This window comes from Leuresthes tenuis, unplaced genomic scaffold, assembly GCF_036924035.1.
Source record: "Leuresthes tenuis unplaced genomic scaffold, fLeuTen1.0.hap1 SCAF_3, whole genome shotgun sequence".
Lineage (NCBI taxonomy): Eukaryota > Metazoa > Chordata > Actinopteri > Atheriniformes > Atherinopsidae > Leuresthes > Leuresthes tenuis.
The window spans coordinates 15,956,764-15,982,884 of record NW_027325357.1 but is presented as its reverse complement, the minus strand read 5'-3'; the positions used below and the strand labels follow the sequence as shown (position 1 = coordinate 15,982,884).

At 38.5% G+C, this 26,121-nt stretch overlaps 1 protein-coding gene across 2 annotated transcripts; it reads right to left on the bottom strand.

Annotated features, from left to right (window-relative positions):
• Window positions 1-978: 978 nt before the first annotated feature.
• On the bottom strand, window positions 979-24,641 carry LOC140303353 (sodium- and chloride-dependent GABA transporter 2-like). Of its 2 annotated transcripts, XM_072382084.1 has the most exons (16): window positions 24,564-24,641; window positions 23,471-23,564; window positions 22,986-23,170; window positions 22,590-22,724; window positions 17,576-17,716; window positions 17,061-17,148; window positions 13,603-13,735; window positions 10,471-10,605; window positions 10,161-10,264; window positions 9,279-9,403; window positions 8,899-9,011; window positions 8,644-8,781; window positions 8,349-8,451; window positions 7,290-7,390; window positions 6,074-6,244; window positions 979-2,203 (listed from the first exon to the last, which is right to left on the bottom strand). In XM_072382084.1, the coding sequence occupies exons 2-16, from the start codon at window positions 23,476-23,478 to the stop codon at window positions 2,045-2,047; spliced, it is 1,839 nt and encodes a 612-aa protein (XP_072238185.1). In that variant the 5' UTR covers window positions 23,479-23,564; window positions 24,564-24,641; the 3' UTR covers window positions 979-2,044. The 2 variants fall into 2 exon arrangements, with proteins under 2 accessions (XP_072238185.1, XP_072238184.1); XM_072382083.1 differs by lacking the exon at window positions 24,564-24,641 and having other exon boundaries at window positions 23,471-23,830.
• Between the last annotated feature and the right edge of the window lie 1,480 nt (window positions 24,642-26,121).

Sequence of the window (26,121 nt, the reverse complement as noted above, 5' to 3'; positions counted from 1 at the left end):
TAAAATTTTTAATGATCAAACCTTCATTAATCTAAAAGATCTCACAGTGTGATGTTTTCCTAACAGATCACTTTGCTCTCAGACAGCAGGTTTACTTGTGGTTCCCAGATTCTCTAAAAATAAAATGAGAGACAGAGCCTTCAGTCATCAGGTCCCTCTCTGTGTGTACGTCAGGGAAGCAGACACCTTCAAGAATAGGCTTAAAACTTTCCTTTTTGATAAAGCTTATAGTTAGAAATGGCTCAGATTACCCTGAAACATCTCATAGTTTGCTGCTATAGGCCTTGACTGCAGGGGAACCTTCTATGATGCACCTCTCCTCACTCTGCTCTCTTTACTCTCCATGTACATATGACGTTATTGTTGTCATTAACTTGGTCTTCTCTTTCTCTGCAGGTATCCCTGGTCTGGTTATGGAGCTTGCTGTCCACCCAACCCCCAGCTGGTTGAGGCAGATGGCCGCCCCCTCTGAGTCTGGTTCTGCCGGAGGTTTCTTACCGTTCTTCCCTGTGCATGCTCAGAATGGGGGATTGGATCGAAGAGACGAAACGGTGCAATCTGTTAGTTTGGCTCTATGCGAATTGGACCAATTTGGAATTCTATTAAATTGATTGGATTCTGATTGGCGCGAATTGGACTGCATCTTTGAAGTGTCTTGAGATGACATTTGATGTGGTTTGGTGCTATATAAATAAAACTGAACTGAATAGATGTCAGCCCACACGGCAGCACAGAGAGTAACCTGCCAGCCGTCTTCTAGATGGTAAAACTCTCTTTGTGTTTGAGTTGTTGCCATTAGTGCCAAAGCCTCCATGTGAGATGTTACGGCCAGTAAAAGTGTGTTTCTGTAAAGAAAAAGTGAGCTGTTCCCACCCTTGTAGCCCCAACAGCAGCATCCTTAGTGAAAATTATTGTGGTACCTCCGTATTGTGTTCCCATCAGTGCTGTGCCGAGATGGAGCTGATAAAAATGCACATCTACTGCAGACATTTTAATTGAAACACTTTAACAATGCACTCAAAAGCCAGATGTTAGCAGGTGTTAAATGTTTTTGTTAACAATGCAAAAAGAGCTCAAGTTCTGTGTGTGTGTGCTGAAATACATTCAAAGAATTACAACACTTTTTCAAGCACTCGCTAGATAAAACTAGCAGGCACCTTAGGGCATTCCCAGGCAAATCAGTGTTCAGAGTTGGACAATCAGTGCTAAATGTTTGCCTTACAGAGATAACTCTTTTATCATGTTTAATAAGAACATGAAACACAGTAACATTATATATTTATATATATATATAATGTTAAATATTTATCAAATAAAAAGGCAAAGTCAAATCTGTCAAATTAGTGCTACTTCTTTTACCCTTTACAGTACATTTGACTTGACAGTGACCATCAAAGTGGCTGAATCATTCATCAATGGATAAAAGCCTTAGTATCATGCAAGAACACTATATACTTTTATTAAGTATGTGTCGTGGTATAATTTTAAGTAGAACATTGTAGAACAAATGTTCCCTCTAAACATCTCTTCATAAACCACATGATTCTGTACGCTGTAATAAGGGAGATGAACTGGAAACAGAGCAAATCAAAATCTAGCAGTCATTTTATAGAATGGACAAAATATAAATCATTCTACGCTGGAGTAACGTGTCAAATTACACTTAATTACACTTGGATGTTTTATTTTGCGAGTTTTGGGATGGGATTGTCAAATCTGAAAATCTGTAGTGATAGTTCATCTGGTTGGACAATAATAGTGAGAACTGGCATCTTCTGAGCCTCTAAGCAGTTGACAGATGGAAACTTAAAATAATTAAATTTAATGAAAATAGCTCAGACAAAGTTCATTAGCTGTTGTCTAAATACTGTGCTTTCATTGATTTGCTGGTCTAATAGAGTAGCCCACAAATGCCTAGTGTTGCAGAGCAAATCTAAAGAAGAAGTCTTAAAAGTTTATAGCTCATCAAAATCTCTTAAAAATACTTATCTTGAAAAAAAGTTTAAAATAAAAACGTGGTATTTAGAACATTATCAAAAGTTTCTCACACTTGCATCTCCATGTCAGCTCCACCACTTCCCTTGTATTCATTGGCAACAGGTGTAAGACTGTTGTCAGGGTTCAAAGGATACTGCTCAGGTTGCTTTGCTTTGCTGATCTTTTTGTTGATCTTGTTTTCAGGATGGCAAAGCTGTCTGACATTCTGTGGAAACAGGATCAGTGGAATCAATTCACTTGAGAAACTACAGGTCTCCCAAAGCAATGAGCAGCTGTATGTATGTGTGTATATATATATGTATAGTCTGACGGTTATGTTAGTACTGTCCCCACTGGTTGTGTCTTATACCCCAACTTCTTTCCTCTAATCCCGCAATGAACTTAATTTGTGTTTTTTTATTAAAAGCGTCTTACCAGCATTTAAATGGATTGTTAGAAGATTTGAGACAGATTGTAATGTCTCCTGTTAGGATGACTTGTAATACCTGTCATGATCCCCTGATTTTTTATTACTCTGGCATGTTTCCAGAAAGAAACTGTCTGAACTACCCACAACCCCAATTCCAAAAAGGTCGGATGCAGAGTGAAAAAAAAAAGAAAATCTTGAATTTAATGGCAGCAACATGACTTAGAAACATTGGAATGGAGAAGGCTGGAAAAGGAAGTGGGGAAAAAGATGAAAATGAAAACGTTAAGAGGAACAGGTTTCCATTCAAAGGCATGCAACATCAATTCTGATGCACATTTAAACAGATATATATATATACAAGTTTTAGAGAAACACAAGCTTCCATCCAAATTACTTTTTTTCCCAGGGAACACCTTTCAGCAAGACAATACTAAATTGAATACAGCATCTGTTACAACAGTCCATATCAAAACATTCAATATGTTTTTCTATGTTCTGTTGTGAAGTTTACGAGATTTGCAAATCACTGAATTCTGTTCTTATTTCTGGAATTGAGGTTGTAATTTTCTTTCTCTTCGGACCCATCTTTTAGTCAGTCTTATTTTCTGGTGGGTTTTTTTGGCAGTCCTAGGCAACACTAACACACTGAAGATTAGGGTAATCCACCACATGTTTACATATTTGATTAGCCAACGCAGTGCAGAATCAGCTTTTGGCTGTTGACTGTTAGTTGCACTTGACACTGGAACACTTTATTGCATTATTTTCAGACAATATGCTGACCAAAGTATTGATTTAGACTACCGTATGCCTTTACTGTGTCCACTCTCCTGATTTCTATATATATTTTACCTCAGGTATTTTACGTCAGTTTTAGAAAATATGCTATGCAAATCACATATAAACCAATCCGCCCCTAATAGCATCAGTGAGTTACAGCAACAACACCAAATGTAGACATTTTTAAATCCAGGTTAAAAACATTTCTTTCTAATGTGTCTATGCATGAAATCTACATGGTGTCTTTTAACTTATCGAGAATGTTACTTGTTTTTATTCATTTTAATTATTTCATTTATTTCTATTCATATTCTTTTGCATATTTTTAATGCTTTTTCTGTTCCCCGCTGCAATGCTTTTATTTTATGTAAAGCACTTTAAATTGTTTTGTACATGAAATGTGCTATACAAATAAATTTGACTTTGACTATACAATAATTTTATGTGTATTTTGTGTTTGCTGAGATTTTCCACCAAGCATTTTTTCCCCCCACAAAACTGCACTTTTTTTCTGCACCGTTTTAAAAGCTGTGTTGTTTTGAGTGATTTCTCCTTGCACTTATTGACACCTTTTTAACGTCTGTTATAATGAGTTACCATGCCAACAAACGAGTGAAATTACCAAGAGCTAAATAATGCCTTGAAAAATTCCCTACATCCCTGACCATAATAGTTCAGCAGCAACATGTGCTCAAAAATAATTTAAAGATATGCTTTAGGGAAGCTCAAGAAACCCTAAGGGTGGGCTTTGAAGTCGCAGATTGGAATGCGCTCTGTGAGTCCCATGGAGAGCACACTAAATCATGGCATACCATTAATGCCATGATTGTTACAGGCTAAATCAACTTCTGTACGGAGGCTATCATTCCCTCTAAAACAGTGAAGTGCTTCCTCAACAACAATCCCTGAATCACCAGAGACCTGAAAAAGATGCTGAAAATGAAGAAGAAAGCATCCAGGATGGGATAGGGAGAGTTATTGAGAACTGTTCAAAAACAGCTAAAAAAAAAAAAGAATATAACAGAGACTAAGGAGGTGCACGGAAAAGAAAAGAAAAGAAAAGAAAAGAAAAGAAAGGTTGAAAGTTCCAGCAAAACACACTGTGAACAAGATGTGATACGGGATGAAAAAGATCCCAGGCCTTAAGGTGAAGGGGAAGGGGCATCAGATTAATGGAGGTCCGTACAGAGCTGATGAGCTGAGCATATTTTTCAGTAGGTTCAGTTTCAATCGGTACTCATTTTACAATGACTAATTACTAAAATCAATTAAATTTGGATTTATCAATATTGTTTATATCAAAGCATGGGGGGTGGTTTATTGTGTTTACCAGGAATATTACTTAATTACTATTAGTCTGTCTAATTATTTTAATTATTTCCCTTTAATAATTTTTTATTGTATTTTATGAAATGTTTTATTGTTTTATTGCTGTTTTTGTTTGTTTTATGGTACCACACTTTGGGTAAACAATCCATTGTTTGAAATGCATAGGTTAAAATAAGCTTTATACAATAAAATTGAGACTGTCATTATTTGGTGATGAACATCAGTCTGTTAAGAGACGTGACAGAATTTTCAAACAAGGAAAATAAAAAGGCGCATTTTTTCAAATTGGGAAGTTTGGTTGGGAAGAGCAGCTCTTCCTAACCTGGCTGTAGCCTAAGATATGAGCCTTTAGCCTTTAGCGCATTACCACAGACTAAACTGTCATAAGCTTTCAGTGTGCACGATTGTTGTAGTAATTCATTGAGTGCTTGTGGTGCAGTAGAGCTATCTGCACTCCCTAACAAGCCTCTACAATGCACCAACATATGACAGGACAATTAAGTTATCAGCATACAGATTGAAGAGAAAAAAAAACAAGCTCACAGTGTTGTTTTACCTGGCATTCCCATTCACCTACTTTCACCAAACAATTTTTTTAAAACATATATTATCATTTTGTCCTGCTGTGTGACGCTGCCTTGAGGAAGCACAGTGGGGGTTGTCGTTTTTAAGTCATTAAGGGCGGTGGTAAATGTCAAAACAACATGCTGAAGCAAAGGTTTCCCAGAAGATCATTACATTAAAAAAAATGAGCAGTTTTTGTCTTCACCTGTCAGGTGTTTTAATGGTATGGCAGATGGGCCTATAATGCTGCTGCACAGGAACAGAGAAGACTTCTGATCTTTCAGATGTTTATGACCGATTAGTGTCAAATTCTGTTGAATACGGTGGCAGGAGCAGCTACATGTGCCCTGCATGCCTTTAAAAACTTTCAAAGGGTTTAGTGCATTTTTCACTAATGTACATGTCATTGTTGAGGCATGTCCACGGTCAGATAGAATATTTGTTTGTTTTGGTGGGAGTGAACATTAATCTCAGCCCTACAGTAGAGAGGATTCAATTGAAACAATTGCATTAATCAAAAAAATTAATTTAGTTTTCTTTTCTGCCCATTGACATTAAAAATAGTGAAAGAAAGAAAGACAGGAGTAACAAGAGGCTACTGTTAAATAACATTTTGAATGAACTGTGAGGAGTTTTTGTAAAACTGTGCACTTACATCATGAAAAAAGAAATTGATACTATAATAAAAATTGTTTAAATTCTTACAGCCTTTCAGGTGATAAACTGTCTCACAGAGCTCAGGCTAGCATAAACAGTCAAATCTAAAATTGTTTTCTTTTTAATGCTGCTTTGGGCAAAGTCTCAGTAATTATACTCCGCAAACATTAAGGCATCAAGCTGGCAGAACACTTGCCGACTGATTACAAAAAAACAGTCTTGAAAGTCACATGGATTTAATCAAATGGGTGTACATAGAAAAACATTTCACTGATCATGTAAAGCGATCTGAGACTGTGATCACATTGCATTTTTATTATCTTAAATGATACATACCTGCCATATTGTGCCTTTCATCTGAGTCATTTTATAGATGATCCACAGAGGAACCAGAAGAACGCAGAACAGTCCGAGCGACCAGCCCAATGCGTAAGCCCAGGTTGGATAAACATACGTTTTGTTGAACTTGAGAGGCCTGTATCTCACCACTGAAAAGATGAAGGTACCCTAACACAGAAACGAGCAGAAAAAAAAAAGAAAAGAAAAGAAAAAAAGCTTTTGTCTTATGGTTGTATCATTCATATTAAAACCAAAAACTCGTCCGAACTTTGGTGGCCGAGTCAAGTCACCGACTGCTGGTTTGTTAATTTCTAATGTTGAACATTTGGAAGAATTGGCTTTTTCACTCCTCTTTATTGTGTGAATTGTTGTGAGGTTTTGTTGTGGTGTGGAGGAGATATTGCTTAGTCATATCCTCCCCACTTCTTTGCTTGCTTTAGCAGATTGGGAAAGACATATAAACGTTCCCATTCATTCTTTTGAATGTCAACATGCCTCATGTGAAAAGCTATGTGGATCTCTTCTTCCGACGCTCTGTGTGAACTCACAGTAGGGGACATTATTTCTGTAAAAACAAACCAGATTTCTCACTAGAAAGAACTCTTGGAGATAATAGCCTCTTTGTTCAAGTGAAAATCTTAGAAAACTTTGGCCATTTCACCTTTTTAAGATCCAGATGTCATTTCCGTATGTCTTCATTTCACAGCTCTTCCCATTTACTGACTTGCATAAGAACCACTTATAAAACTTGAGGAGCAGATCTGCAGCAGATTCATTGGAGACTCCAAACATTGTTTGATTTAGCACAAAGGAAATGACAGGTGCCAGAGGCATTTTAAATAGATATTTGGCTTTTTCCTAAAGCAGTCACATGAAATACTTATGAGTAGTTAGTGACTAAACTGCAGCAGACAGCAGTCGTGTTCAGTTTAGAGAATCAGGATTTTTAAGAGTGAAGTTAAGCTAACCACAACTCAGAAAATGGGAAACAAAAGGGAAAATTCTTGCATTGTTCAACAAGTTAAACCTTAAAAAAGGTCATTGCAGTTAAATCAGTGGCTACAATACAATTTCTTAACTGAAGACTGTGTAGAAAATCCACTTTTTTTTTTTACTCTTTCAGCATCATGTGTACTGGTTGTTTCTTAGAAAACTGTCTCCACTCCATCTTTACAGTACCAGTAAATCAACCAAGAAACTCTTTTTCACTCACCATACAAACAGCAGGGGTTACGTAAAGCCAGCAAATCTTCATTATAGGCCACGGCCGGTAACCTATCATGTCTTCAATGTTGTCATACAGACGATCTGCACCTGTTCAGAAATATGAAGTTCAAGTTAGATTTTTAAAAAATCATGGTATCGAAATTTATGAACAATCATGATGATCTTGTGATTGTGATTGGAAAGTGCCATTAGTTTCTTTTGGGGCCAGAAAAATACATTCATTATCCTATGGGCCATTTTTAAGGATTTACTTTTAAACTAATTGCTTCTATTGCTTCTTTTAAACTAATTGCTTTCTAATTGCTATTTAGTTCTAAACTAAATCCTTAAAAACTTTTAGGTCCTGTCTTTAACTTATGTTCATGCACCTTCAACCCTCCCAGATTAGTCCACAGTTACTTGAATGACAAACATTTTTTCATTAGTCATTCTGGCAATACTAAAGAAGACAGAATATGACAGATTAACAATGGTCCCTGCCTGCATTTAAATCACTGCTGTCCAGTTGTTTAACTTAACTTCTGCCCAGCTCAGCAACTACCAATAAATCGTTGGGTCTTGCTGATGTGTGAAAGTAAGAAAACATCTCAAGATACTTTTGATTAATGCAGGATGACCATGATCGGAATCAGAGTCATCTTCTAAATCTGTACATTTCCTATGCCCGCTTAATCCAACTCAGGGTCGCGGGGGAGCTGAAGCATATCCTGCCTATCCAGTCATTGGGCAGGTCGCCAGTCCATCACAGCTCCACACAGAGACAAACAAGACTAACAACCATCCATGCTCACGCTCACTCCTAGGGTCAACTTAGAGTCACTAATTAACCTCACATTCATGTTTTTGGGAGGTGGGAGGAAGCCGGAGTACCCGGACAGAACCCACGCATACAAGGGGAGAATTAACTCCACATAAAAAGGCCCCAGGCAGGATTCTAACCAGGAACCCCCTTGCTGGGAGGCGAGGGTGCTAACCACTACACCACCATGCAACCCATCTTCTAACCACAAATATGTTTAAACATAGAAGAAACCATATGACTCACCATATATCCATCCGATTGCTATTGACTGACACACTGAAAGAAGGAGAAGATTGTTGCCGCTGCAAACGTAGTGATCAAAGAGCTGTAGGAAATACAAGCCCCCCTGCAGTAAGACAGAGATTTCAGTTAAAGCATACCCGAAACAAAAACACCAAACACACAAGTAGAAGTTCAGTTTGGCTCAATTATATTAGGAATAAATCTTTTTTCCAGATAATACGTTAGAAAACTAAACAAAACAGGAAGTGCAGTTATCAGTATTAGTCTCTTTGTTTAAAGTACTTAGAGCTCTGACCTCTGTGACCAGGAGGAGACCAAGAAAAAAGCAAACAGTGCAAAGACAAAGCAGCAGCAACTCTCTGCGATAAGCTCTTCGAAACACAGTGGGGAACATATCTGTGACTGAGGTCATCAAGCACTCCAGACTCACAAACTGCCAAGACACAGAGCAAATACTGTGGGTAAAAAGGACAAAATAAAAAAAGGTTGCATAATGGAACTAAAATTAGGTTTCAGACTGCTTGCTGCAGAGATGTTTTTCTTGTTTTACCTGTGTATCTGCGCCCAACAGGATGACCATGATGAAGAAACATATCGCCCATAACTGAGGTAGAGGCATCATGGCTACTGCTCGAGGATAGGCAATAAATGCCAGGCCAGGTCCTTCAGTAAATAATGTAACATATATAACATTCAATGCAAGTGAAAACAAGTTTAAAGTCCCTTTTTTTTATTTACAATACTTTCAGTAGGGACAGACTGCTTTTGTTGAGAAAAGGCAAACCTAACAGGTTTGTCTGAATAAATCAAAATGCAAAAAAAATACGTTTTTCCAGCCAACACATCAGCACCAACACGTTCAACATTCTCCTGTAGCAACAAGAAGAAATGATAACTGACATTATTCTAGAGGAGAAGTGTTTGTCTTACCAGAAGCAGCCACCTGAGATATAGGCAGTCCTTGCTCATAGGACATAAAGCCCAAAACAGAAAAGATTGCAAACCCTGCAACGAAACTGGAGCAACCGTTTACCAGACACAGGACAAATGTGTCCCTGGGGGAATAAAAAAAACAAAAAACACCAAGAATTTAGCACACAGCAAGGCAAAATATTTTGGCTGTTCAGACACAAACTCAATAAGGAAATGCTGAAAAAAAATGTAAGTTATCAGCAAAAAATGTGCTGTAGATTGTCTCAAAGTGTCATTTTTAAATCTATTTCTAATTGCTATACTTTGATGAGGAGCATACAGGTTGATGCTAGTCTTCAGTGCTAAACAAAAGCTTTTACGACAATGAGCCTCATCCCCCTTAAAAATGTCTTAAGCACTGGTTAGTGCTGTCAATCCAAGTATGCATGCTGGGATACTAGGAGATAGTAAATTGGTTGAAGGTACGAGTTTGAATGTGCTCATGGAAGTCTGTCTCTTTGTTGGCCCTGTGATCGACTCATGACCTGTACACTGCCTCTCGCACTATGGGAGCTGCAATTGTATCCAGCTCCCGACAACCCTGAATAGGATATACCGAGTATAGAGAATGGATATATGGATGGATAGATTCTCCCTACTGGCTGTCATAATAGTACAAGTTTTAGACAGCAGCTTGTTCTTGGCTCAAAATCCTGGCAGGCTGGACCATTATCTGCATGTTACTCGCCTACTTGTACCTCCTGTTTTTTCCTGTTATCCCTACAGTAATACTGTTAGCTGGAGCTGTATGTGGTCAAGAGACAAACTAATTTCTAAAATCTCAGGACAATCTCTTGCACATGTTTAATTGCATATTTAAAAGAAAACTAATGCACTTACTTGTAACAGTCATTGTTATACTGATTGTAACTTCCCAGAGCCGTCAAACTGCCCTGACAAATCCCAAAAGAGAAAAGAACTTGTGCCCCTGCGTCCATCCAAACCTGTGCAGAAACAAACACAGTTCAGTTATGGGTTAACATTCACCCGTTTAACTGTTGTGCTGGGGGGGGGGGCGACACTTGAAGCATTTAAAGAGTGAAATTAAAGCATTTTAAAAGGTCTTGGGCTTCCATGGGAAACAACCAAGCTGGCAAAATTTCTTCATATCGAATTAGCATATTTATGACTTTTTAAATGTATTACTTACTTGAGGGTCCACCAACCTTGTGGGGTCAGGATACAAGTAGAAAGCTATGCCATCCATAGCTCCTGGCAAAGTGAGTCCACGAGCCAAGAGAACAACCAACATCAGATAGGGAAAAGTAGCTGTAAAGTAAACTACCTGTCAACAAAAAGCAAAAGCAGGTTTGTGCTTGCAATGCAGGGCACTTACATCACAAAAAAAGTTAAAAGTTTTTTGTAGAATAAAACTTATTTTGCTTTTGAAAAACAATTTTTGTCATCTGACATCAAGTCAAATAGGGCACGGGGTACTTCACTCACAATTCGGCACTGTATTTGTTTAAAAAAAAATGTTAACTGGAACTTCAAAATGTGCTTCTTTTGTCACCTAATTCATGATATCAGGACTTAAATATCGATGATGTTCGTAAACAAAAATCTAATTTTTGCAACGGTGCTTCCAATGAGAAGGACATTACATTTTGGGTATGCTGCACCTTGTACTTAATTCTTCCTCCCTTAGACCCATTGTCCTCCTTAGGGAACATGTGACAATTCTTTCAGTTGCAATTGGAAGCTGCTTATCAGGAGTACTCATATGAGGAAATTGGGATTTGGTGTGATTTAGGGGCAAATCAAACATATCCAGAAGTACAAACAGAAAAATGTGAGCAGAGCATATTTCTTTGTTAAAAGTAGAATGATGTCACAATAAACCGTTATGAAGGATTAGTTTAATGCTAACTTTGTTTGTGCGAAGCCGAAGACAAAGATCTGCCAAATCTGTGTACTCCACATCATCAAGTTGTATATCAACACTTACCTAATAAAACTCATTGCTATCTCTACAAATGCTATGCCAAAAGCCAACAGTGCATCTCAATACTTAACCTTTATGAGGTGTACCATTTCTTTAACAATTGTTTGAAGTCTTAAGCATGAACCCAGGTGATCTAGCTTAATGCTTTGTAAATCCCTGCCTGCCTAAAAGTAGTCATTCATAGTGATAATTCAAAAGATATGAGCGGGATTGACAGAGTCTGGAGGACCAGGCTTTTTAATGATTTTTCAAGAATACTTGCTTCATTCTGAACAGTAATGTGAATTAGGCGACTGTATAGTGTAAGAGTAAGATTGCTGCCCTTCATGTGGCCCTCCCTGCATGAAAGGTACTACCTCCAGTAGGGGTCCTTAGGCAAGACCCCCTAAAGCCTCTGCCAAATGCATAAACAGGAATATAACAATTCATGGGCAGGTGATTATGTATTTACAGGAGCATTTAGACTTTGACAGTATGTTCCAATCCTCTTAGCATGAAGTTGCATTGCACTGGACATCTATAAGATGCAAATTCATTGAGTATACAGGGTCAGGAAGCAGAGAAACTGCATTTCGGAACCTTGATTATTTCTGGTTAGGTTAAAATTCTGCATCCTGATGTAAAAGTGTACCGTCAATTATCTTCATAACACAGAAATATGTTGATCAAAACCTAAGAAACAGGTCTTCCTAAATGGTTAAATCACGAAAAGCTGGGTTGCCAAACCAGTACAGAAGTGCTCAAATTCATGAAATATAATGAAGGAATCAGTATTTTTTAATCAAGCCTACTTTTCAGCTACTTTATAGTACAAGTGGGTAATGGCTTGTGTTAAACTGCTTTTTTTCTTTTTTCACAGCAATTTTGTTTTTTGCAGAGTTGATTTCACACATTGAAATAGACTTAGTTTTACACCAGTGACTTTACTGTGATACATCAAAGTAGACCCACTGTCCCTATGCGAACATATTTTAACTACATCTACTTCCTGTTGAAAGACTATGCTTAGCTTTTATGCTTATCCTCAAAAAAAAAGATGCATACAAAAAAAGATGCAGAAAAATAAACATCTATATATATATATATACATATATAAAATCAGTTGCTCAGTTAGCACGGGACAGATCAACAAAACCGTTAATACAAATGTTACTTTGTGGAGAATCCTTTACGGCACATCTGGAACCCATTGGTATCACCAAAAAACTTTTCTCCTCTTTTGTGATAACTTGTTAGGCTTTTACTGCATCTGCCTTAGATTATTGCTTGTTTTTGGTTTGTTCTTCTATTAATTTTGTTTAGTCAGCAAGTGAAAATCGGATCACGTTAAGATCAGGTAATTGCACACTGCTCTATATCTCTACATTAAAAAACTCTTTCTTTGGTCAATTTTAAACTGTATCAACATGAAAACTGATCTCTTCTAATTCGGGAGGCAACATAACATCTGGTAAAAATTTTGGTAAAAAATTTCATGCATATAAATATATAACATTTGGAGTAAGTCTCCTGACAAAAAGACAGACAAACAAACTCTGCCAATTGTTTAACCTCTAGGCAAAGATATCAAACATTTTTGATTTAGTGCCATTGAAAGCCATGCATGCAAGTTCCATCATGAGTCATTCCGAATCTATTCTGTCATTAAGTCGATTGAAATTAATCACTTGTAAGCATGCTGCACCAGAGTTCCTCTGACTTTTAAATGTGTTTTTGGTATAGTGACCTTTCTGTTGTTGGAGCTTATGAAAGGTTAGTGATTTTTGGTGAATCTTTCATATTTTATTACATTAAAAATTTTACTATGATAGGCTTGGATAATGATATACATACTTCTTGGAAAGAGTTTTTCACTATTATGCTATGATCGTCCACCATTGTTGGTGAATGTCCAGGCCTATCTCTCTGATGAAATAAGTTTTGCTTTTGCAGACCAAGGAAAGTGTCTTTGACTGACAGTTTTGGGTTCACAGCAACAGCTTTCAAATCCAAGTGTCAGACTTTGAATCAACTTCAGTACTTTACCCGCTTTATTGATGATGAAATGAATGAAGGAATGGCTCACACCTGTCTATAAAACACCTTTGGGTGAATTGTCCAATTCCATTTTAGCAGCAAAAGGCAGGTTCTAGAGGTTTAAAAGCTGTAATTCCTGTATAATTATTCTTAAATCGAAGATAAGAGTCTGCAATTGAAGACCATAATGATTATATAGCTGTAACTCATTTTTGGGGTAAAAAAAACTCCAGAATAATCGAAATTGTATCAGGGTCCAAGGAATCAAATTTTTGTGATCCCAAAACATTTTCATTGTATTCCACCCAGAAGTATCTCTACCTTTCCAGTGGATCTCACTCCTTTCCAAACACAAAAGTAGCACAGGATCCATGCCAGTAACAGACACAAGGCCAATTCCCACCTCAAGCTACCAATTTCTTCAATCCCCTGAGAAATACCCAGTACTCGTCTCCTGAAAAGAAAAACACAGTATTGCTGAGACAACATCAGTTAACATACTTTAGAAAATGGAACAACTTTGTAGAGTGAATAGTGGCTATCTACAATATGCCTCCTACACGTACACATGTAACGCAGCTGGAGCGCATGGCTGTAATGCTCTTCTACTCCTTTTTGCACCAAGTGAGGCAAACAAAAATAATTGTAGACTGCATCATGGCATTTATGCATTTGAACATACAGCTATCACTAAAGAAAGCCAATAAAAATAAAGCCAATAGTTACAGTTTATGATGTCAACTCATGCAGCAACGTACAAAAAAAGTGGCAAAACGTTTTTGGCACTTTTTGTACTGTTAAAAGTGTATAAACTTCCTCATGTACACTATAAAAAGCCAGTAAAGTATACTATCTTTTTGTAAGATTTAAAAGCTAACAATAGTGTACAGTGCTGGTCATACCTGAATTTTAAACAATGAGTTTTGAATCTTTGCAGATGTAAATGAGAAAATTTCCAATTCCTCAATTTTTCCTGAACAGATTCGGTACATTTTAGATAAGTCAATCTTGTCCCTAAGCTCTAGGTGTGGGTATCCATTGTTAGAGTTACTATACCAGTCAAATGTTTTTACACAAGTACCCAATAGGAGTTTGATTCAGCGCCAAACAGGGAAAGCAGCGGCTAATGTTTCAGTGGTTATCAATTCTCATAATCACAGCTATAAAACTGTCATCATGTGTCACTGTTGTGCAACTAAAAAGAAACTCGCCGAGAGAAATCTGTGAAAAAAACGTGACGCAAAATCTCTTACAAGAGCTTTGGGTGCATTATGGAGTCATTGTTTCAATCTAAAATGCACTGACTCATGTATAGGCTCCATGGGCAAAGGCTAAGGAGAACAGCACTATTAGAAGAAAGGCATTACAGGTTTTTTTGATTTTCTTTAAAACAATTACCGCGTTTAGTCTCAGATGCCCCCATCAAATGACGGGAACATGTGTTAGTGGAAATTGCAACATCCCCACAAATGCTGTAAACTTAAGGAATCTGGCAGGTTTGCTTTATCGCAAAACTTGCCATTTCAATGTGTAGGTTATCACTTGGCATTTCATTCTAAAGACATCTAGGTTATGAAAGAGGAGGAGAATGCTACTTGAAAGGAGTGCCCAACTGACTCGCTCACATCTGGTTAGTCAGAGTATTAGGCTGATCGAGTAACAAGATATTGTGACAATCTGGACAGAATCCACTTGATGGGTGTTGCCAGTTCCCTTTGTAAATAAAGGAGTGATAACATGTAGACTTTATGAACAAATTATAAATTCAGTGTTGAAGGTTTGGTCAGTTATGTTCGACTTAATGAAGGAACCATGTTTACGTAACAAATTAACCACAACTTAAGTATGTAGATGAACATATATACGTTGTTGTAGGTGCACTCTGCTACTTAAACATATAGCACAACACCCGTGTTTAAACTACATTAACTGTGTGCGCTTTGTCCTCAGGTTGGGAAACATTGACAATGATTTAACAAAAGCAACTTGGGAGTGCATTCAGACCCTGTTGGCTTGTCTTTGCCTCTAAATTTAATTTTGCAGCCATTACAAAAGTTAGACTATACGCAACAGTTTGTTTGGCCTCCACTTTGTATTATGACCAGCCCTCAGGCTGTCTTCAGTACACACAGGCCCTGAATTCTGACCTCTGAATAGTATTTCAATGCTCAAACTGTAGAATTAGCCAGTAAAATCATATCTCAGACCATTTCTAATTCTCATCACCAAATGATGAACATATCTGTCCACTGGAAGCAAATAAAGAAAAACAAATTTTGAATGAGCTTCAACCTTAAATTTCACCCCAGTTAAAAGTAAAGTCATCCATGACACGTGACTCCATAAAATTCACACATCATTTAATCACTTTGTCCATCCATCCATACATTTTCTATACCCGCTTAATCCAACTGTAGGGCCGCGGAGGGGCTGGAGCCTATCTCAGCCGTCATTGGGCAAGAGGCAGGGTACAACCTGGACAGGTCGCCAGTTGATCACTTTGTATCAGTAGATATTATAATTTGTTCATTTAAATAAAGTAGACAATAAACAATAGTCGGATTTTGAGAGGGATCAGATTTGAAGCACACTACCGCAGTAATAAAGAGCAGATCTCGTATTCAACAGTGCAATTGAAATGCACCTGGTAAGGTCCATCTTTTCCTTCTTTTCTCCACTAGATGTGGCAGTAATTTGGCCAAACCAAACTAAATCTAACCAGCCAACAACGGCCTTAAACGAACGTAACAGGAGAGCATTTCTCATAAGATGGTTGTAATGTCCCAGCATACATCACTGCGTGACATATCTTCCTAAATGTACCACAAAGTTTATGTTGGTCTTTAAAACTGTCAGTTATTTTACTTTCTTTGATAAATGAAAATTGTCTGCACCAGATTTTTTGGTCGCTGACACGATATTCTTTATCTATGATACGTTGACCGGCTTTTTCGCTGCTGGTTCAACTTGAGGAACCCTACACACAGCCTTTCTGCTGCCACCTTGCTGCAGCATAGTCCAAGCAGCATAGGCGCTGCATGTATCGTACCAAGGTCATTTTTGTTTTTATTACATGGATGCCCCGGGTAATGATCACAAATACAGTTTTATGTAACTGTGTGATATAACTCAAAGACTGAAGACATAAAGGTTGCCAAACTGTAACCATAATGTTTCATCATCACAACCGCTGCTTTTTAATACCTTTGACATGTTGCTCGCATACTGAAACAGCAGCGAAAGTTGAGTCATTACCGATATAAGGGTCAAATGTGACGACTAAAACGCTTTTACTGTGTACTTTGCTGAGCAGTGAGATTCTGAGCTAAATGCTAATGTCAAAACACTAAAGATAACATGCTGATATTAAGCAGCTCATGTTTAGTGTGTTGCTAGCCTAATTTAGCATGTTCCCATCTGCCAATTAGCAGTAAACCGGGTACAACCAGGGCTTATGAGAATGACATAACTGCTTGGGGACTGTAGATGAAGTTACAAGGGTCAGGATCCATCCCGAGGGGGGACGCTCAAAATGTGCCAACAACTTACGGAGTCATGAGGTTGTTGAGAAATATTAAAGTTATTGAGCCAATCAACAATAAAAATGCTGCCCCATCCAAAAATATGATCTTAACTGTCTCAGACTGATAGCTCTGTGTACTGTGTGTTTGTCAACTACAACCTGTAAATTATAGAAAAGACAATACAAGACAAATGCACACTGACATAAGAGGGTGTGAATCCACCTACAAAAGGAGGCAGGTGTTAATTACACTTACTCCCAGAATTCGGTTGCAGGTGTTGTTGCGTTTGCAGCTGCTGTCCAATTGGATGACACATTTGTTTTATCAAATTCAACACAGGATTCTGATTAATAAAAAAAAAGAAGCAAAAACAAGAGGAGACATTTTATTTGATCATTATGCAGTGCACTGCTTTTGATAACAAAGAGGCAGGTTTATCTCTACATACGCAGCAAAAACAAAATAGCCAACGTCATATCAATGTGGGATTTGAATATTCCCAAAACGTGTCACAAAGACCGAAATCTTGAAATGATGGTGGACCACAGCAAAATTACTGGTTAGTCACATAATACACGAACTTGTACTACAAGTGACCTGCAGTGCTGTTTTAGTTTTGAAGACTGTGGTAGTGATATTATTACTATCATTGATATTAGAAGAAGAGATTAAGTAAAACAAATTGGGATGGGAGACACATACACCCAGGTGTCTACATACACCCAGGCTCCCTGCTCAGACTTCATTTCTGCATCTGTCTGCATATCTACCTGTGTTCCAGGGGTTCCTGCAGCTGGCCCATGGAACCTCTGCACTGAAGGATGAGAAGAGGTAGAAGAAGGCCCACGCCTGGATGACGATGTATGACACAGCAGCATATGCAATCACTACTTGAGTGGCATAGCCTATTCCTGAGGAGACAAAAAGATCAGCCCAGGTTGTTAAAAATCACAAACAAAATTAGATTGGAGCACATCCAGCAGTTTGCACTATTAAAGCAACACACATTCAGGTTTCTCTGCAACCATGGGGAGCTGTTCAGACCTGATGGACTTCACCCAAACATTAGCTATGCACTAGCTAACTTGCAAAGTGCCTGAAACAGTCCATGCCACCCTGTTACAACACTTAAATTCAGATTTTCCCCAAGACCTTGATCATACGGACAGATCCTCTTTTCCAAGTGATCTTCTCATTTAATCAGATCAATTCTTGGGATGTGGATTTCTTCCTCAGGAGTTAAACCTGTAACCCACCTCCTAATATGTTAGACTATTATATTAGAAATGATCACAATTTCATCTTGATCTTTTGATAGCTGGATGATGTTTTCTCACCCACCTCATGAAACTACTTCTCCGAAAACATCAATTTAATTAAACCTCTCACCTTCTGCCAAGCAGGAGGTGAAATCATACAATTAGCTTTATTAGATTTTAAGTCAAAAGAATACTTTGGAAGGTGTTCATCATCTTTGCCACTGCCGTGTATGTTTAAAATGTTTCCCTCCTCAGATACACCTGGCTCAAATTATTGATTTATTAACAGGACTCTGCAGAACTTGATGACAAGTTGATGAGGTAATTCATTTAAATCATACGTGTTGGAGCATAGGGAAACATCTAAAAGGTGCAGGACAGTGATTTCCCAGAAATACTAAAGGACTGACAAGCATTGAGCTATGTCAATCACCTCAACAGAGGAGAACTTTCAGCTGCTTCCGCTGCATGTGGCACTAGTAACCATTTCAACTATATGTATATGTCTCTAAGAATCTTCAGAATCCTAGATTTATGACTCAACTCACAACAGTAAGGTTTGCTAATGGACAATGTGTCCTTCAGCTACAGCAAGTGGACTTTAGACCAGCTCAAAGTACTGCTGTGAATACTGTTGCAAACAAACCTGCTGCAAGTTTGGAAGAGTAGTGTGCCATGGGAGAAAATCTGTCCAAAAGCCCTGACCTAAATCCCTTAGAGCAGTTGCATGATGCCATGGAGAAATAAAAAAGGGGAAAACAGTTACCAAAGCTCTTGTGTGGGAAAACCTGAAAGCTTTGTGGGCTGATACCCAGACCAAATCTTCAACACAACAGTTAGATAAACCTTTCATTTCCATTCATGAATGTCATGTGCTTTGACAATTTCCTTTTACAAGTTAAATCTATTTTTAGATACAGCTGAAATGTATGTAGTATGTAGGGACATCCAGTGGCAACAATTGGAAATTACAACGAGCTGAATATTATGTGCCCTCAAACTAGTGGGTAAAAACTGGGAAGCCCTGCTTTAAAGCCAGTGTTGAAGTACTACTGGAGTAATGTGGGCAGTGGGCAGTTGCATTATCTTTGATTCTAAATAGCTCATTCAATCATAACGAAAAAACAACAATAAAACAGCTATGCACATTATAATGCATCCATAACACTGGAACTTTGAATGTCCCAAAACATTTTGTGTAAATTGTTAAAGCAAGTATTGTTGCTCTATATGTACACTACTTACTCTACTGTCTGCGTTTATCGGTGAATGCGTAGTTTGTTTCTACTTTGCTGCATTATAAACCTGCAAAGACCACTTTAACTGATGGATCCCGTCCAGATGTGCAAGTTCCCGTTCTATAGGCACAAATGCACCCCATGCCATCAGAGATGCAGGTTTTTTAACCGAGAACTGATAACAAGCTGGATGGTTCCTTGCCTCCTTTGTCCCAAGGATGGGGTTTCCATTAATTCCAAAAGGAATTTCAAATTCTGATTCATCTGACCTCAGAGCAGTTTTCCATTTTGCTCATTTTAAATTTGCTTCGGCCAGAGGACATGGCAGTGTTTCTGGATCATGGTCAGGTATGGCTTCTCCTTTGCATGACAGAGCTTTAACCTGCATTTGACACGGCCAACTGTGTTCACGGATTTCTGGAAGTGTTCCTGAGCCCATGCAGTGATTTCCATGACAGAATTATGTCTTTTCTTTAATGTAGTGCCACCTGAGAGCCCGAAGATCACAGGCGTCCAATACTGATTTCCAGCCACGCCTCTTCCATGCAGAAATGTCTCCAGACTCTCTAAATCATGTACTGTAGGACATGTAGTATTCCAAGCCTTCCAAATTTCACATTGAGGATTATTATTCTGCAATTGCTCCACAATTTAGAGAAGCAATTTTCTTTTCAGATCTGAACCTCTGCCTATTTTCACTCTAAGAGACTCTGCCTCTCTAAGGTGCTGTTTTACTAACCAATCATGTTACTGACCTGTTGCCAATTATTCAATTGGTCGCATCACGTACCTGCAGCTTTTCCTTTTTAGTACCTCTGAGTTTTCCGGGCCTTTTGTTGCCCCCATCCCAACTTTTTTGAGCCATATTGCTGTCATAAACTCAAGAGCGAATATATAAAATGTCGGTTTATGAGATTTGGAAATCATTCCACTCTGTATCTATATATGTTTTACACAACATCCAATGTTTTTTTTAAGAGTTAGGGTTGTATGTTTTCTCAAAGCCAGAGACTCAGGTGTCATAATGGGTGGTTGTGTGACATGGGGGTGAAGGAGGACCTGGAGATATTCCAAAACAAAGACTTGATTTATTCCAAACAATCAAACAAAAGACATGGCTAAACGTGACCTAAACTATGACTACTAAAAACTAACAAAACAAAACTTAGCATGAAATTATGAGTTGACAGTTACAAACCTGATACACATGAGAAACCCGATTCATGGCATGAATGACAGGTTCTGGCAATGAACTAACCTGGAAGCTAAATACTGAGGGTGATTGGTGAGTGAAGGCAGCTAAGAGGAAAAACACAGGTGATGTGGGTGAAGCTGATGGCAGGGCAGAAGAAACTGAGGAAAACATGGCAAAAACTAAAAACTAACCAGAAACATAAAACATGAAAAAACTACGAACATGATATCAAGCTGTTTAAGTAACTCATGTTTGCTCTATACTTAAAAAGGTATGGAACTCATACCAAGCCCAACTGCTGAAAAACACATTAACTGCGTGAGCAGAAACCTTCCGGGAGTTTCTCAACATGCAGCAGGTGGGTCATTACACATTTGCACACTGTTTGAACAGTATTTGTATGGAAAACTATCCCTGAGCAAGAAAAATTAGGCTTACTCATCAAAGGGAATAATTAACTCTGCTGATCAGTTCTTACATCTAATAGATGCGTGTGATAAGGTGCCTGCTTGAAAAACATGGCTTGGAATTTGAAATGAGAGATATGGTATCTGGCCCTAAGGGAAACTCTCACACCTTTACGTGTTAGAACTAACTGTGTTTTGTAACCACTTCGACAAGTCTCTTATATTAACACCTTCATAAATTATCTTTAAAGACAGAGACAAATGTCTCATTCTACTTCAAAGTATGCTCTGCACTCTGAGTCCAATATTCTGTCATATGGACTATCTCAGCACAAACAGATAGTCTATTGTGCAAAGCCAGGTTCCTCAGGTCAAAAGTCGTCAGGTTTCTCAGGTATATAATGTGCTGATTATTAGTCAGAGCTTCTAAATGGAGAATTGTGCATTGTGGGCAGTTTTTTTTTTTTCTTGGAGTGAATAACAGGTTTGTCTTTGTTTTCTGGTCAGACAATGAATTCACATTTGACATGATAAAAAAAACCCAGCTCAGAATCAAATCAGTTGATTCGCATGTTATTTACAGAAATGTGCTCAGCCGGTTAAAGATGTCAAATTCATCAAAGGTCCTTTTGGCTCAGTTGTAATGCTTTAGCGAATCTAGTCTGTGATATCAGACTTTCACAGATCTTTTCAGAGAAAGCACATTCCTACCATATTGGCTGCTTTGCCAGTGTAATTGAGCAGGCATGTTTCTAGCGAGGATGGCAAAGGGTGAAAAATCTGTGTCTGCACTTACGAAATCCCTCTTGACTGTCAGAAATGCACCATGCTCTAGAGTCTAAGAGCACCTGTTGCACTGTCTCTGGGGTAAAAGAAACCTGTTACCTGTCACGGTTCTCTGATCTGATGAGTGCAAGCCTTTTGATCACAGTGGAGGCTCTCCTCTCGTCTCAAAGCAGAATGGCAAGGTGCACTTTTTTTCTTCCAGAGAACAGTGCGTTTCTTCTGGTGAATAAGGTTCCAATCACGATTCCACTGAGGTTAAAACAAATTATACAGCAGGCCTTTGGGTGGTACTGCCTTGTGACTCCCACTTCATACTTTCTCTTTTGCTTTTTCTGATTTGTGCTGATACCAATTTCTGTTCCAAATGGTTTTTACGTCATTGATCGCCTTCTTCATCCTACTCCTGCACACTAAAACCATCAAAGTCATTTTCTTCAGTGTCCGAATTGAACAGTCTCACAATCTAATCTCAGACTGATCGCCTTTAATTTAAAAGCTGCAACGTATGCATTTCTTCGTTTGTTCGTTTGGGTGAGTACAAATGACAGATTTACAATTTTATTGATCTAATTTCACAAGGAAAAATGTTTTTGCCGGCATGAAAAAAACATATATTAGCCGCACCGTGTTATAAGCCGCGGTGCTCAAAGCCTGGGAAAAAAGTAGCGGCTTATAGTCCAGAATTTACGGTATGCTTTTATGTTATCATGTCTGTGTTCATATTCAATCAATACATGTGTTTGTAGTTGAAGTTTGTCATTTAACTTAACATATCTTTTAGTGACAAAGTAATTTTGCTCTAAAGGAAGACAAACTGTCCTAACAAATGACTCTTTGAACACACATTACTGATATGAAGGGACATCTCCATGTTCAATCACCTTCTATAAACAACTGACCTTCAAATAAGGGGCAGAAGTGCCTCCAGCAGGTGATACATCCCTGTGATGTATACTGTCCCATGGCCGTCTCCAGGAGAAACATTGGAATGCCACAAGTAAGCAGAAACAGGACGTATGGAATAAGAAATGCACCTGGGAGAAACAAATTGATTGTGACACACTGAATTACTCCTGCGGATGAACACAACCATGTCGATGTACAGCATATCTAAAATTTTACATGAAGATAGTGGTGTATCTGTTTTGTTCCAAATTTGACAGAAACATAATTTCTATGCGCTTCATTAAAAGATGCTCATAAAAACCACCCGATCCAACCAACTAGGTGCCATTGAGTGTAAATGGATAATGTGCTAATGATTCCTCTGTGCTAAAAATGAATGACATGCTTACCTCCTCCATTTTTGTAGCACAAATAAGGGAACCTCCAGAGGTTTCCCAGCCCAACCAGGGTTCCTGCTACAGCCAGCAGAAACTCTATCTTGTTCGCCCACTGGCCACGGTCCAACAGCTGAGTCTTCTTTACCAAGCTGTTCTCTTGACCGGACACCTCCAGACTGTTTCCTTTAAGAAACTCCCTGGACATTTTGAGCAACAGAAGCACATACAGTCAGTGAAACCTCTTCTTAATGTCTCCTTACTTCCTGCACATTTATAGGGAGAGTACTGTCAAGCCTTGGTAACTTAGACAGAACTACTCAGCTGATTTTGGCACTCGTTTGGCACTTCTGAGAAGCTTTTTTTATTTACTCATTGAACTAAAGCTTTCAGGATTATTAGGAACAGAAAGATTTTTTTGCCAAGTGTTGATCAGAAAAGCTGCAACTTATTAGAGCACATTTTGGACTTAATAGAACATAAATAGAGCAGAAACTTACCCCTCCATCAGAAAGCCCCCTCCCCTGCAGAGCTGCTTCCAGCAAAAGAGCGAACTGATCAGTATTCCTCTCAGCTAGGTGCAGCACAGGATCTCTACACAAACAGCATGGTATGAGCAGAGCCAAAGTGAGAAACAATGTAGCTATGGTTTCCGTTGGCTCCTCTATGACCTAATTATTGTGGGACTGGGTTGCACTGTGCAGTCTGAATTTGACAAGGGTTTGGCTCTGAAAAGGGCCGAGTTAATGCCACTTCCGTGCTGTACTTTTCCACTGTGACCGGACCTTGAGTCACTAAGATTAGTATGGTTGGTAACAACTAAACCGAAGCAGCTGAGCCCTCTCTGCTATGTCAGTTACTGTAAACAGACCTTAGCTACCTGCCAACAGGGAATTTGTAGCTTTGGGTCATATATACAATGCAAAAACAAGACCCACAACCAGCTCTGTATACAAATGCCCATTTTGTGTTAACCAAATAATCTGCTTTATTGTTGCCTGTATTTGCAGTGGCATCATACTTATTTATTTGCTCAACTTTACTTTCATGACTAATGACTGTAGATTTTTTTTTCCCTCTATCAATTATTCACTGCATAAATCCTACTGTTCACAGAGGACTTTTTAGTCTTCATATTGCCCTTACTTCACTCCTCTGATTTATAAAGTTAACAACATTACTCTCCTACTACTGTGACCATGAAATATGTCATTGTGGCATGGTAAATGTAAACTTATCTCAGTTTGAAACCAGATAAGGAGTCTGGAATGAGTCCATGTACTATTTGCTTACTTAACCAGAGATTAAATGTAGTGAATCAATGATTGAGTGCACTTGAACACATTTTTAAACAATCAATTATGTTTATGTCAAAATATTCTATTAAGATTTTAAAAAAAGAACTTTCAACGTACCGATCAATATCGAATATTCAAAGATGAGAAATTATTTTGAAAAGAACTTTGTAAAATGTGGTTCCATAATCTTTTTGTAGCTTTTTCTTTAACTCGCAGCCTTCAAACTAGAACAGTTGGAGTGTTTGTAGGTATACAATACACAATGAAAGATAAATGATAAGCTTGTTTTACTCACCCAATCTGGTGAGAGATCTGCCTGCATAGTTGGAACGAACAGCATCTATACTGAGTAAGAGGTTTAGACTGAAGGCCAGCTCATGTTATGCCTAATTAGTGGAGCAAGTGGAACAAGCCTCTTGGACCATGGCTCCATGAGGGCTGTCGCATAACAAAATACACGTAATACACATAACAAAAACAGTCACCACCAGCGAACGTGCCAGACCACTGACTCATAACATCCCTGAACAACTGTCAACAGATGAACACGTAAAGTTTATTTCAGTTACATTCAAATTAGAAACACTACATTCTCAGACTTTTGGATACAATTATCATACAACTTTTCTTCATTAATCACTAAGATGCATTGACACAGCAACTCTTTCGCGTTCTCAAAAATCACTGTTGGGCTGTCTCAACATCAGTGTTGGTCATCTTACTTAAAAAAGTAATCAGTTACAGTTACAAATGACCTCTCCCAAAAAGTCATTGAGTTAGTAACTCGGTTACCTCATTGTAAGAGTAATTAGTTACTCAGCAAAGTAACTGTGACGTTATTTTTTCATGTTCTATACGCTATTACGTTCTATGTATTTTAGCAAGGATAGCTCTGAATGATTCAGACTCCACAGTGGACAGGGGTAGCATCTTTTCAACAACATAGCTCGGCCTCGGTCAGTTGTTGCTGACCCGAAAAATCGAGCGTTGCTTGTTTTAACAGTGGCTCCGTCTCCCTCGCTGGCTCCATTTGGGCTTGAGCAGCAGCAACAAGTGTCACGTGCTTTATAAGTTTTGAATTGCTTGAAGTGGACGTGGTTAACGTTTGTTTGTTTTTTTCCTGGCATAGCGTGCATGTTTCATAAGCAATGAGCGAGAAGTAGTGCCGGTCCTTCAAGTTTGAGAATGCCACCTTTGAATTTCCCTGGATCATCCCCACCCCTGCTCTCTCCAGGCAGCTGATGTGTGGCCAAAACCTCACACCTTGCGCTTCATTCAACCAAACTGTAGTAACGCCCCACTTCACATTCTCAGTGGCGGCAACGGCGTTGCAACGATGGGAAAAGTAATTCATTAGATTACTCGTTACTGAAAAAAAATGCCGCTATACTCAAAGGCTATTAATACCAACACTGCTCAACATAAACAAAGCTGTGATGGCTTTAGGCGTTCCGAATTTTAATGAGGCAACCCAGTGTTGCCTTAAGTGCCTCTTATGTGAATCTGGTTGGCCTGTAAACCTTATGTGAAACCATGTGTGAAAACCTGGAATGTGATTATTGCTGATGATTTTAGATAAGAGAAACATAAACTCAAATCATGAAAAATTGCTTTCTGTCAACTGAAACAGTTTTTCTAGTTGAATAGTCCCAAAAAGGTGATTCGTGGTTTTTTTTTTATTTATTTATTTTGTTTATCTCGTTCCAGCTGGACTATTGCAACAACCTGCAAGGTGGCGTTAGCCAGGCCTTCTCTTACGGGTGCCGTTGGTCCAGATTGCCGCAACTCATCTTTTCGTGCACAAATTAATCTCCCCTCCATTTGCATCTCTTCTCTGGCTTCACGTATCTTTG